This window comes from Desmodus rotundus, chromosome X (genome assembly GCF_022682495.2).
Source record: "Desmodus rotundus isolate HL8 chromosome X, HLdesRot8A.1, whole genome shotgun sequence".
In the NCBI taxonomy this organism is placed as follows: Eukaryota; Metazoa; Chordata; class Mammalia; order Chiroptera; family Phyllostomidae; genus Desmodus; species Desmodus rotundus.
The window spans coordinates 21948681-21962882 of record NC_071400.1 but is presented as its reverse complement, the minus strand read 5'-3'; the positions used below and the strand labels follow the sequence as shown (position 1 = coordinate 21962882).

The window sequence follows — 14202 nt, the reverse complement described above, 5'->3', positions numbered from 1 at the left end:
AAATAATCAGGTTACTAGGCCAACCGATGGTGGTGGTGGGGAGACCTGGTATCACCAGGTTTCTGTAATGGTGAAATGCCACAATAAAGACAGGCCACCACTTTGTCCAATTATCTAAAAGAAACACTGCTACAGGGAAGGGGCACCAACTAGCATGGAGCACACTTAATAGCCTGGGCACCAGCTTTGACCTTACCAAAAACTTGGGAACCCTGTAACCTCTGACTAATAATAATGCCCATATCATAGCTATTGCTGATAAAAAGTCTTATTTGTTAATGGAGAGAAATCAGAACCCAGTACTTTGTACCAGTGCATTCTATCCTGATCCATTCACATCTCCCACTAACTGTCCACACAGGGATAAATTTTCTAAGGACTTTCAATGATAGCTACCCAATTATAAATTTTCAATGATAGACTACCCAATCATTGCTCTCCTTAAACTCCCATATGTTTTTTAATGACATAACTAACAGTTAAGAGCTATGTATACAAGGTTAGGGTCTTAATTTTGGTTTCCTCAGAAGCGGACTGTGAGACAAAGATTCTAATGCAAGTTTATTTAAGAGTTGATCCTAGGAAAAACCCGTAAGTAGTGAGGATGTGATACAGGGAAAGGAAAGCAGTCAATAGTGTGTTATCAACACAGCTATTCCTGTGGGTGAGTGGAGATTAATCCGTGGAAAACCATACAGATCACATACCTCTAAGTGACCATGCTCAAGAAGTGAGAGAGCTGGGTTACTTATATAGCAACTCCTGTCAGTTTTTGGTTGAGACCTACCCTCTACCTCTTCCCAAGGCCTCTCTCTGATAAAGCCCTATGTTCACTGCCGTAGTATACATGCTAGCCAAGATATGGAAACAACTTAAGTGTCCTTTGATGGATGATCGGATTAAGATGCGGCACGTATCAGCTGTAAGAAAAGATGAAATAATTGCCCTGGCTGGTGTGACTCAGTGGAGTGAGTGCTGGCCTGTGAACCAAAGGATCGCCAGTTTGATTCCCAGTCAGGGCACATGCCTGGGTTGCGGGCCAGGTTACCAGTGTGTGGGGGGGAACTGCTTGAGGGGTAACCACACATTGATGTTTCTCCTCTTTCTCCCTCCCTTCCCTTCTGTCTAAAAATAAATAAATAAAATCTTCAAAAAAGAAATCTGGGAAATGAATCAAAACTTGGAGAAGTCCAGCAGATAAATAGACTGTCATTCTAGATTAGAACCCTTATGATAAGACTAAGGATGTGAAACATGATGACTAGCACTAGCACTCAGAGCTAATTGAGATTTGCCAGTGGTACACTAAATAGAATCTGACAAGAAATGCAAAAGATCTTGATAGGTGAAAGGAGCAACTCTTCATTGGTCCAAACCTTGCTTTGAAAACTAACACCACTGTCCTGTATTCCCAGATTATTTAATTTGTTGTGTGTTTTGCATTAGGTTCTGATCCATTTTATCTGTTCCCTTATATATTAACCTTGACTTTGATTAACTACACACTAACAGTTTCATGTGGCAGACCCAGGTTCTTTCCTGAACAGACAGCCCCTGTCGCAGAGGCAATACTGTAAAACATTCCATTCGTTCCCCCTGTATTTGCCAGTCCACTTGGACATATGCAGGGCCAGATGACTAGTTCTGGACCATGAAACATGTGTCACCTCTGGGCTGAGGCAATGAAGTGCCTACATGAGATTCTCTGGCCTCTTTTTTCCTCTTACAGTGGCAGCTGAACAGGCTACAGGTCCCAAATGGTGCAGCTACAAAACAGTGGAATCTCAGGCAGCCTAAAACCTCGAGTGACTGTGCGGAGCAGATTCTCTCCCATTCTCACATCCCTCTCACCAGCAGTGGGATCTATCATGTGATCAAGAAATAAACTTTTGGTGTGTAAACCTTCTAACACTTTCAGATTGTTTGTTACCTGAACATAACTGTATTCCCAAGAAGGCAGCCCTCCTTCTTCTGCATGCATAGTGCTTATTTCATACTCTTATTTAGTCATTCAGACATCTACATGTTAAACCCATATTCCTCTGAACTGGCTCTACTGGACATAAGATCATGCACAAGTCAGCAAGCAGAGCTTTAACTTTCGACCAAATATACAGTAGTGAGCAAGACAATTCAGTAAACACAAATATTTTCTGCTGCACAAAAAACAGGAAATAATTAAATTTCTTATAGACATTTCTTTATTATATTTCCCACTTGAATAGAGAATAATTTAAATGTGATTCATACTGACAGCAAGCATGGTATCAAATATTAGTTTTTTTTAGTATTTTTCTGTTCTCACCCTTGATTCCTTTAGGAAAAAATATTTAGATGACCTCAAAGAAACAATTATTATGCTAATCACAGTATGCAGTAACACAACAATCCCATACTCAATAGAAAAGAAAGCAACAAAGAAGTGAAAAAGTCTTTCTCCTCAAATCATTTTAATTATTTTTCCACAGCCATATAAATTTAAAGTATGAAACAACAATACAGCTATAGAATCTAGGTTCTCTTTCAAAGCAGCGGCATATAAAACATAGAAAAGCTAAAACCTCAGCACAAGATTCAAAAGAACAAGGACTGAGAGGATTTTGATGAAGACATGAAATGCACAAAATACAGTACACAAAAATACTAGAATGCATAAAATATAAAGCTACACATTTCAAGTAGAAAGCATTGTAAAATATATAAAATATGCAAAAAATCAAAAAGAGAAAGATTTTTCTTAAGAGTACCATGAATACACTGGAACTGGCAATTAACATTTGAAGATGGGAACAAGAAAACAGCAGTTTCCCATTTAAAACTTTATTTCTAGGCTTTAGGATTTCACCTTCTTGACATCCTTCTTTCCAGAGCTCTCAGTAGCTGACTCTGCTTTTCTTTTCTGTGACTAAAATGGAAACAGATTTAATGTTCTGCTCCAATATGGACATTTTTAAATGGCCCAACAATGTTAAATCTAGGATGTAAATGCATTAAAAAAAATTTTTAACATGAATATTCACTTAAATGTTATAGTCACAATTAATGTTCTATATAGCCCAACAAACTATGTAACCCAATGTAAAATAACTTTCTAAGATGTTTGTTTTTAAAAAAAAGACATAAAATATGCATCTAAAATAGTCATCAAGTGTCTACTTACACTTGGTACTATAAATGTACTCATCCTAAACAACTACTTAATACTTAAAGTTGTATGGGCAAAATGTTATTTATGAGTGTATTATTTTTAAAAACTGTATGATGGAAAATACCACATTTCATACATTCTATGATGCACATTTCTTTCCCACATTAGCATCTCTGAAATCAGGATGCATCTTACAATTGATGACTAGTTATAGTTACTTGGCAACAGTTTTTCTCAGTGGTACATAAAATAATGCCGTGTCTTAAGAGTGAAAGGCATCTGAGACTTGATGAAATATGGTAGTTTACATAACCACACTCAAATAACATGATCTATTAAAGACTATTTTAAATTGTAGCTATACAAAGCAACCCTGACTGGATTAAGATCAAGTCATCTTACTATTCAACAGTTACTTATTAGCAAGTAAACCAAAGTCTGGTCAAAGTTCTCATTTGAACTCATGGTTCCACAAAGATAAGAAAAATTTATTTGATCAAATCAGAACTTTCTGCTTCAATTTCAGCCCCATCCCATCCCAAACCCCTCCTCCTACTCCCCGCGACAACTCCAGTCTCGAGTTGAAGGAATTAATTCGCATTATACTTTTTCTTAAAGTCATGAGGAATGTTTTTTAAATATGGCGCCCTGTTACTAGGGAGTTCCTAACCATATGTTCTATAAACAAATAGGAAACATGGTTGTAGTGTAATTCCTTTTCTATCAAAAACAAATTAGCAGTTCATAAAACCAGTTTTTATAATAGGTATCACTAAGGTATTAAACATAATATAAGCATTTAAATTATGTAAAAAATGGGATCTACCTAAAAGTTAGGAAAATGCTGAAAATTTTACCATTGGAGTTTTAGTTGCACGCTTCTTCTTTTCCGCTCTCTCTCTTTCCTCAATTTCCATATTTTCTTTCTCAATCAATGAAATCAGAGTATTACAGCGTCTCTGGAACTCCTAAATCAAATAGTAAAAAATTAATTTCTGTAACCCAGGAATAATCCTTAAAGAGTGATAATTCTTTAAATGTATCATTTCTGTGGTACAGATTTCTAAACTTGGTATTATTCAGAACAATATTCATACAGGACATTAATAAATTCCACCAAAAGTATAGGAAAGGGGGTAAATGTCATTCAATGGGTGAATGGTTAAATAAACTGTGGGACATCCATACCACGAAATACTCCTCAGCAATAAAAAGGAAAGAAGTCCTGATACACACAACGATCTAGGTGAATCTCAAGGAACTTATGCTGAATGAAAAAAGCCAATCTCGAAAAGTTACATACATATTCCATTTACATAACATTCTTGAAATAGCAAAAGTTTAGAAATAGAGAGCATATCAATGGTTGCCAGGGGTTAGGGAAATGGGGGAGAGTCAGTGTAGCTATAAAGAGCTAGCACGAGGGAGTCATGTGGTGGTGCTGGTTACATGAATCTACATGTCATACAACTGTACCAACCTACATTCACATGAGTACATGTATAATCAATGATCTGAATAAGCTCTGTGGATTGTACTAATGTCAATTTCCTGGTCATGACATTGTACTATAGTTATGTAATATGTTACCATCAGGGAGGACTGGGTGAAAGGTGCATGGGACCTCCTTGTACATTTCTTTACAACTTCCTGTGAATCTATAAATATTTCAAACTAAAAAGTTAAAATCACATGAACAAAAGAATAAGGGAATATTTTATTGCCAAAACAAGTTTTGGGAGTACTCAGTTTACAAAAGTGGAACAGACTGCTTTAGTAGAGAGCACCTCAAAGCCTTCAAGTTCCTGACAAGCACTGTCAACCACAAGGTGAGACACAGGATGCAAGCAGCTCCCAAAGCTATTCAGCCAACAGAACTCTCTTCTCACAGAACATATTGTGGGATCAAAGTTCTGAGGAGCACATCTCAGGAAACACAGCTGTATTTGTTAATTTGGAGCAAACAATAGCTGAAAAGATTTTGCATTAGTTTTGCCATTACCTATATTTCACTGCCAACAAATCAGTACATACAACTACATTATAAAGTTTTTATTAACGGATGATGAGTATCAAACATATAATTCATTAACACTAACACGCATATATATTAACCCTGTACACTTTTGCTGTATTTTAAAGGTAAATAGTTTAGTATTAAAGGAGAAATAACATTTAAAATTTTTTTTAAGATTTTATTTATTTATTTTTAGAAAGAGGGGAAAGGAGGGAGAAAGAGAGGAAGAGAAACATCAATGTGTGGTGGCCTCTCACACACCCCTTACTGGAGACCTGGCCCACAACCCAGGCATGTGCCCTGACTGGGAATGGAACTGGGGACCCTTTGGTTCCCAGGACAGCACTCAATCCACTGAGCCACACCAGCCAGGGCAAAGAGTAAATAATATTTTAAAATATGATTCCTTTTTTGTATAAGCAAAAATTGTCTGATAAAATACAAGATAGCTAAACATCCTAATGAAAATGTATGTTTATTGATAATTAAAACCCCAACAAAAAAAAATTGTCAAGGTACAAGAATAGAGAACTTCTAAACATTAAAAGGTCCAAATATTTTAAAATGTTTCCCTCAAATAATCAAAGAAATGCAAAGTAAAATACCATCTTTATCAAATTAGCAACGATGTGTGCATGTATGTGTGGTCTATGTATCCAGTGTCATCAATTAAGATGGCAAAATGAGAACTCTAACTGACAAGTGACAAGATGCCAATGTTGTGAACTGAATTGTGAACACTCAAAATTCATATGTTGAATTTAACACCCCACAATGTGACTGGAGGTAGGGCCCATAGGAGGTAAAATGAGGTCATAAGGGTGGGGCCCTAATCCCACAAGACTTGTGTTCTTAAGAGGAAGAGATGTCCAGAGATATCTCTCTACATTCCAATGGAGAAAGGACCATGTGGGACACAATGAGAAGGTGCCATCTACAGTCTGAGGAAAAAAGTCTCACCAGGAACTAACCCTAACAGCACCTTGATTTTAGACTTCCAGTTTCCAAAACCGTGAGAAATTTCTGTTTAAGCCACCTGCAGGCTAATACACTATCTTTCTAGAAAACAATTTGGGAATACCAATGAAGCATCTTATTATTAAAAAAATGTAATGTTTTGTATAAATCAAAAATTTATACAAAGATTTACAAAAGAATGTTTAGATCAATATTATTTATAGCAGGAAAATACTGGGGACTAAATTTTTGGTAATTTGGAAATACATGAACATGTCTTGTTATGTACACATATACAGAGAAATAGCTACAAGAATATTAACTACAGCGTTACTAGTGGTTAACAGTACGTACCTCTGAGAGTACGACCAATGGTAACTTATATTTTCTTCTTCATACTAGTCTGTATTTTCCAAATTTTCTGCAGTGAATATTGAGGTGCTGGGCTATCTGTAACATTTTTAAGAAATTGCCCTGCCTGGTGTTGCTCAGTGGATTGAGTGCCAGACTGCAAACCAAAGGGTCACCAGTTCAATTCCCAGTCAGGGCAAATGACTGGGTTGTGGGCCAGGTCCCCAGTAGGGGGCGTGTGAGAGGCAACCACCTAACAACATATCGATGTTTCTTTCCTTTTCTTTCTCCCTCCCTTCCCCTTTCTCTAAAAGTAAATAAATAAAATTTTTTTAAAAAAGAAATGCAAAGTGGTTTTTTAAAGACAGTTTTATCGTCCGAATAAAAGCCAGAAAAATGACATCCTGTTACATACAGAAATGTTATCAACTATCCAAGTATTTCCTACTCTTTATAATGCAAACCCAAAAGGAGGCAGAAAACCAAAGATAGTCTAACCAGAAAAAAATTCCTCATTAAGAAGTTATTGTTTAACTATTAAAAATAACCTTACAAAACACTGCTACACTCAAGTCTCTTGTACATATTCAATTACTCAAAATTAAATAATTTAACAAAAATAACACTGAAGTTTTCTTTACTTACTAAAACAATACTGGTATCTTTAGTAAAAGCCAAATGATTTATATGATCTGACGAGAAACCAGAGTATTAATATACTGGCATCTTTAATATGCAGACCAAATACTCTTCATAGCTTCATTCAATAACACACATACAAATTAAACAGCATGTTATTCAATTTATCTATTATAGAAAGGGCTAAGTTGACCCTGATGAGATTTGATTGTTGGTTTCTAGGGAGACTAGATGGAGTCCTTATTTGAAGCTGATTCTTGAACCATTAAGCCATACCCTCTGGCTGTTATCATTCTCAATATGTAATAGCTGCCTGTGACTGCAGATATCTTTAGATACAGATCCATGGTTCATATGGGTGATTCAGGAAAAAACTAAAACTTTTGACACAGTCTCATAAGCAGAGAAGCAGAATATCTCAAAATGATTATAAATAGACTGTATAATGACTTCCTACCTTTATTTCTTTTACCCTGTCACTAACTACTCCGGACGTAGAAAAATAATCTTAACTCACTAGAGAAAGGCACCAAGGAAAGGGAGAGTATAAATGTTGCTTTCCTAGCCTAGGTGTTATCACTTTCTCTAGAGATACCAATCCCATTTTTATTCACATGTTTAAAGACTAACTAAACAAATGGTATCATAAACAGAACACTGATTAAAACCAGAAATTATAAGAAAGTCCAGGTTACCAATAAAACAGTGTTGTACTTTTTGAATAACTAAGTGACTATGAAATGACTATGAGAAATTTCATGAAGTCAAATGCACCTTTATCTTATATACTTTTTTCCTTTTACTTACATAGTTTCCTCAGTTTTTAAGTATATTTTATTGACTATGCTATTAGAGTTTTCCCAATTTTCCCCCCTTTATTACCCCTCCGCCCTGCACCCAACCCTCCAGCATTATCCCTGCCCCTAGTTCATATCCATGGGTTGTACATACAAGTTATTTGATTTGTTTTCTATACCATTCTTAACCTCTCCCCATCTATTTTGTCTACCAATTATGCTTCTTATTCCCTGTACCTTCCCCCCTTCTCCCCCTCCCAGCTGATAACCCTCCACATGATCTCCATTTCTGTGATTCTGTTCCTGTTCTAGTTGTTTCCTTAGTTTTTGTTTTCGTTTTTTTAGGTTCAGTTGTTGATAGTTGTGAGTTTGTTGTCATTTCACTGTTCATAGTTTTTGATCTTCTTTTCCTTAGATTAAGTCCCTTTAACATCTCATATAATAAGGGCTTGGTGATGATGAACTCCTTTAACTGGACCTTATCTGGGAAGCACTTTATCTGCCCTTCCATTCTAAATGATAGCTTCGCTGGATAGAGTAATCTTGGATGTAGGTCCTTGCCTTTCATGACTTCAAATACTTCTTTCCAGCCCCTTCTTGCCTGCAATGTTTCTTTTGAGAAATCAGCTCATAGTCTTATGGGAACTCCTTTGTAGGTAACTCTCTCCTTTCCTCTTGCTGCTTTTAAGATTCTCTCTTTATCTTTAATCTTGGGTAACTTAATGATGATGTGTCTTGGTGTGTTCCTCCTTGGGTCCAATTTCTTTAGGACTCTCTGGGCTTCCTGGACTTCCTGGAAATCTATTTCCTTCACCAGATTGGGGAAGTTCTCTGTTATTATTTCAAGTAAGTTTTCAATTTATTGCTCTTCCTCTTCTCCTTCTGGCACCCCTATGATTCTGATGTTAGAGGGTTGAAAGTTGTCCCAGAGGTTCCTAAGCCTCTCCCCATTTTTTTGAATTCTTGTTTCTTCATTCTGTTCTGATTAGATGTTTATTTCTCCCTTTTGTTCCAAATCATTGATTTGAGTCCCAGTTTCCTTCCCTTCACTGTTGGTCCTCTGTATATTTTGCTTTATTTCACTTTGGGTAGCCTTCACTTGTTCCTTCATTTTGCGACCTAGTTCAATCAGTTCTGTGGGCATCCTGATTACCAGTGTTTTGAACTCTGCATCAGATAGGCTGTCTATCTCCTTGTCGCTTAGCTCTTTTTCTGGAGTTTTTCTCTGTTCTTTCATTTGGGCCATATTTCTTTGTCTCAGTGCACCTGTTATACTGTAAGGGGGCAGGGACTTAGGTATTCATCCTGGTGAAGCAACCCTCTTTGATGCATTGTGGGGCTGTGGGGGAGGGCTCAGAGAGGGAACAATGCAGCTCACTTGCTCTGCTCTAGCCCACTTTCCAGCAAACTCTCTCGTGTGAGACTGGGAGTTTCTCCCGCCATGACAATCCCCACAGTAGTTCACAGCTAGCTCTGAGTCTTTAGTTTTCCATTCAGCCAGCCCTGCCTTGCCCATGCAGTGTGTCACCTTGCCTCTCCACTCAGCTGCCAGTCTCCACCCCTCCTACTGATCTGGGTGAATGCTTCTTTAACTCTGTGGTTGTCAAAGTTCCACGCAGTTTGATTTTCTGGCACTTCTGTTTGTTTATTGTGTTTAGATTGGTTGTTATCCTCCTTTTGGTTGTGCATGGAAGCAAAGTTTTTCTACCTACACCTCCATCTTGGCCAGAACTCTCTAAATTTTTATAAATCTTTATCCCTATTTTCCTGGGGTTACAGGAGTTGTTCATGTGGTCTCAAACTGGTTCTACAATTCTCTGCTCTAATTATCTCCTTCTCTCACCATTTCCCCATGCTGGATTTAGGAATGGAGTTGGAGGAAAAAAATAGCACACGGGGAAGAGAAATGCTAAATCAATAAAGACAACAGGAAAATGACCAATGGAACACAGTTCTGCAATGTTAAGAGCTATGGCAAAAGAAGAAAGTATTTTGTGTTCACGCATGTGTGGAAGTGCTGGGTTTTAAAAAGGTTAAACAAGTGTCTTCAAGGCAGGACTTCTCAGAGCAGGATTCAGTATCAGAATTTCCCAAATCTATTTGAACACAGAACCCTTGCTCTGTACATCACCTAATTGCAAATCCTAGTACAATTGTTTGGTAGAAACCAACTGGGGAAATGCTGTGCAGTCAGACTAAGTTTGGATCAAAGTACAAAAAAAACCTAGAAACAAAGAACTAAGAAATTTTACTTAATTCAGTTGACAAAAGGATCTCATTAACCATCTTTGAGCTAGAGAAGTACTATGTTGGTCCCTTTAGAAAAAACTAGTTGCACTTAAAAATTAAGACAACAGTAGTGAAAAATGCAGATGGTAATACATTAGCCAAGGGAAGAAAAAAAGATGAGGAACAGAGAAAAGACAAGAGATATAAATGTGGGGTTATCAGCCTATAGTTGGAAGTTGAGGTAGATATTTGTCCACTTACGCAGAACAGTATTTCTAAAATGTAAATCTGATCATGTCACTGATTTGTTAAATCTTGCAATGGCTCCCTACTTCCTATAGACTAAAGACCAAAGATTTCAATATAGCAGACAGGGAGGACCCTTTGTAATTTGGCACCCAGCTATTCCCAGTACTTCCCTACTTATACCCTACCATACCAAGCTCCTTGCAGTTTCTGAATATGCTCAGCTTGTTTATATCTTTGCACATCCTGTTTCCACAACTCTAAACGTAATTCCATGGCCAACTCTTTCTAGTTTTTTTAATTCTTAGTTCCGAGAAGGGCCTCTTCTGTGAAGCTATTCCTCTTGTCTAACCCTCAAGGCAAAGTTAAACACTACTTCCTCTATAGATTTCTCTATATAGAACCTTTTCAAAATTAAGGCTGTAAAGGGACATTTTCATCTTTTAAGTACATGAGTTAATAATATATCTCTATAAGCATAACCATATTGCATTTTTAACATTTTAATAATTCTACAGTCAAGAAGAGCTCATCAATAGACTTTACAGTTTACCAGTTTTACCAATCATGAATTAATTCATATTTCTCCCATTTCATTAACAATATAATGCTCTAAAATATCAATTTTAGCTGTTAACCTCCAGTAATGATTGACATATAAAATCAAAAATTGTGAGTGGCCTGCTTTATAAAATTTTCTAGACCATGCTGCATAAGCAACAAAAATATTACTGTGACTATAGAGTAAGGTGGAAATTTTTAAATTTTACTTTCATTTTTCTAACATACCTATAAAGAAAATCCTTCTCGGAGAACCAAGATGGCGGCGTAGGTAGACACACTGCGCCTCCTCGCACAACCAGAACTGACAGAGAATCGAACGGCAAGGAAGTCCAACACCAAGGAAATAAAAAACAAACATTCATCCAGACCGGTAGGAGGGGCAGAGATGGGCAGCCGGGGCAGAGAGGACTCACGTTGCCCTGGCGGGACTGAGACTGGCGGAGTGTGGGACCAACGGGGAAGGCAGTCTGACCACTAGCAGACCCTGCGGCCCCACATTCACACACAGATAAACCTAGAGGGCCGGACTCAGAGTGGCGAGAATGGGGCAGGCAAAGCAGCGGGTAGCACCCTGCAGCCCCACATTCGCGCAGAGATAAACCGGGCGAACGGCGGGGAGGGAAGCAGACCACGTAACCCAGGGCTCCAGCGTGACGAAATAAAGCCTCAAACCTCTGAGTGAAAACACCTGGGGGGGTTGGGCGGCAGCAGGAGAAACTCCCAGCCTCACAGGAGAGGTCGTTGGAGAGACCCACAGGGGCCTAGAGTGGGCACGAACCCACCCACTCGGGAACGAGCACCAGAAGGGCCCAATTTGATTGTGGGTAGCAGAGGGAGTGACTGAAATCCAGCAGACAGTGGAGCGGCGCCATTGCTCCCTCTCGGCCCCTCCCCCACGTACAGCATCACAGCGCAGTGACCAGCGTTACACCGCCCTGGGAACACCTAAGGCCCTGCCCCTTTAAGTAACAGACACGCCAAGACAAAAAAAAAAGGCTCAAATGACAGAACACTTCAAAGCTCCAGAAATAATTCAACTAAGCAGCGAACAGATAGCCAACCTATCAGATGCACAGTTCAAAACACTGGTAATCAAGAAGCCCACAGAATTGGTTGAATTTGGTCGAAAACTAGATGAAAAAATGAAGGCTATGCTAAGAGAGACAAAGGAAAATGTACAGGGAACCAATAGTGATGCGAAGGAAACTGGGACTCAAATCAATGGTGAGGACCAGAAGGAAGAAAGAAACATCCAACCAGAAAAGAATGAAGAAACAAGAATTCGGAAAAATGAGGAGAGGCTTAGGAACCTCCAGGACATCTTGAAATGTTCCAACATCCGAATTATAGAGGTGCCAGAAGGAGAAGAGGAAGAACAAAAAATTGAAAACTTATTTGAACAAATAATGAAGGACAACTTCCCTCATCTGGCAAAGGAAATAGACTTCCAGGAAGTCCAGGAAGCTCAGAAAGTCCCAAAGAAGCTGGACCCGAGGAGGAACACAGCAAGGCACATCATAATTATATTAGCCAAGATTAAAGATAAGGAGAGAATCTTAGAAGCAGCAAGAGAAAAGGACACAGTTACCTACAAAGGAGTTCTCATAAGACTGTCAGCTGATTTCTCCAAAGAGACCTTACAGGCAAGAAGGGGCTGGCAAGAAGTATTCCAAGTCATGAAAGGCAAGGACCTACATCCAAGATTGCGCTATCCAGCAAAGCCATCATTTAGAATGGAAGGGAAGATAAAGTGCTTCTCAGATAAGGTCAAGTTAAAGGAGTTCATCATCACCAAGCCCTTATTATATGAAATGTTAAAGGGACTTATCTAAGAAAAAGAAGATAAAAAATAGGAACAGTAAAAATGACAGCAAACTCACAGTTATTAACGACCACACCTAAAACAAAAACAAAAGCAAACTAAGCAAACAACTAGAACAGAAACGGAACCACAGAAATAGAGCTCACATGGAGGGTTATCAACAGGGGAGGGGGAGGGGGGGAAAGGTACAGAGAATAAGTAGCATAAATGATAGGTGGAAAATAGACAGGGGGAGGGTAAGAATAATGTAGGAAATGTAGAAGCCAAAGAATTTATAAGTATGACCCATGGACATGAACTATAGGGGGCGAATGTGGGAGGAAGGGGGTGGGCATAATGGAGTGGAGTGAGGCAGGGGGGAATGGGACAACTGTAATAGCATAATCAATATTAAATAAATAAATAAATAGAAAATCCCTCTCTGACTGTGATGAACTAATATCCTAACTAACACTATCACTGATACACCTATAAAAAGCTATAGTGATATTTTCTAAAAAGTATTTTTCTCTCAAAATTCTAGTGAGGAATTTAATGTTCTTAGTTTTAAATAAGAACACTTTATCAATAATATGTTGATTTAAAAACAAACAGTAATAACATGAAATTTTTATTACATTGTATACAACAGTATGTGATTGATTCTCTCTGAGATTCTATCAGAAAAAAAAATCACTTAAACTACTACAAAAGGCAGGGTAATTGTAATAATTAATTACTAATGCTTTGATTCCACTCCAAGGTACATGGCCACAGGCAATGTGCACATAGTTCCTTTAGCTGGCTAACAGAAGAAAGAAAAAAGCTCCCCACAAGTTAAAAGGTATGAATTTTTTTTTACTAAATTAAGAATCAAAGTAACCGTGAAAAGGATACAATAAACTGTTATAAAGAACTGTTCTTTATCTCAGAGACTTAAATTCTGCTTTTCTCCTTTAAGTACTTAAAAGGATCTAAGGAGGTCCAAAGAAGTACTGATTAAGCTTTAGGTACTTTCCACCTGTTCCTCCAGTAAACTGACTAATGTGCTAGTTCTTTTGAATCTCTCATATTCTCAAATCTCCCAGTCACATTAGTCTGTCACTAAATTAACAGAGATAATACCCTGACATCCATTTAGGGCAATACCTTGCCCTAAAACTAAGGGTAAGAAAATTAATGAATTAATGTTGATAAAGGGACTGGCAAGCATTATATAAAAGGTAGTATATAAATATGAAGTTTTATATAGTCATTTGGTAAAAGTCCTTCATTCTGATAGTCTTTGAGTGTCCTAAGATTAAGATCCCATTTTAAGACATTTTTCTGAGAAGGAAAAGGGATGGTAGGGACGGACTATTCACACTCTCTGAGCTTAAAAATCTAAAATGATCATATCCTTCCTACTTGTTTTTGTACTTCAATAGAGACTGATTAAAGACTACAGAAGTTT

General features: G+C 37.8%; 1 protein-coding gene across 9 annotated transcripts in view; it reads right to left on the bottom strand.

Moving 5' to 3' along the window:
* Positions 1–2183: 2183 nt before the first annotated feature.
* Positions 2184–14202, bottom strand: part of SMARCA1 (SNF2 related chromatin remodeling ATPase 1) — an 82116-nt gene continuing 70097 nt past the window's right edge. For 2 of the 9 annotated variants that reach the window (XM_053917445.2, XM_053917442.2), the window contains 2 exons: positions 3975–4116; positions 2184–2974 (listed from right to left, as the gene is read on the bottom strand). In XM_053917445.2, coding sequence (XP_053773420.1) covers positions 3982–4116 — 135 coding nt within the window. In that variant the 3' untranslated portion in view covers positions 2184–2974; positions 3975–3981. The remainder of the gene's footprint in view (positions 2975–3974; positions 4117–14202) is intronic. The other 7 variants (XM_053917444.2, XM_053917447.2, XM_053917440.2 and 4 more) reach the window with 5 other exon arrangements.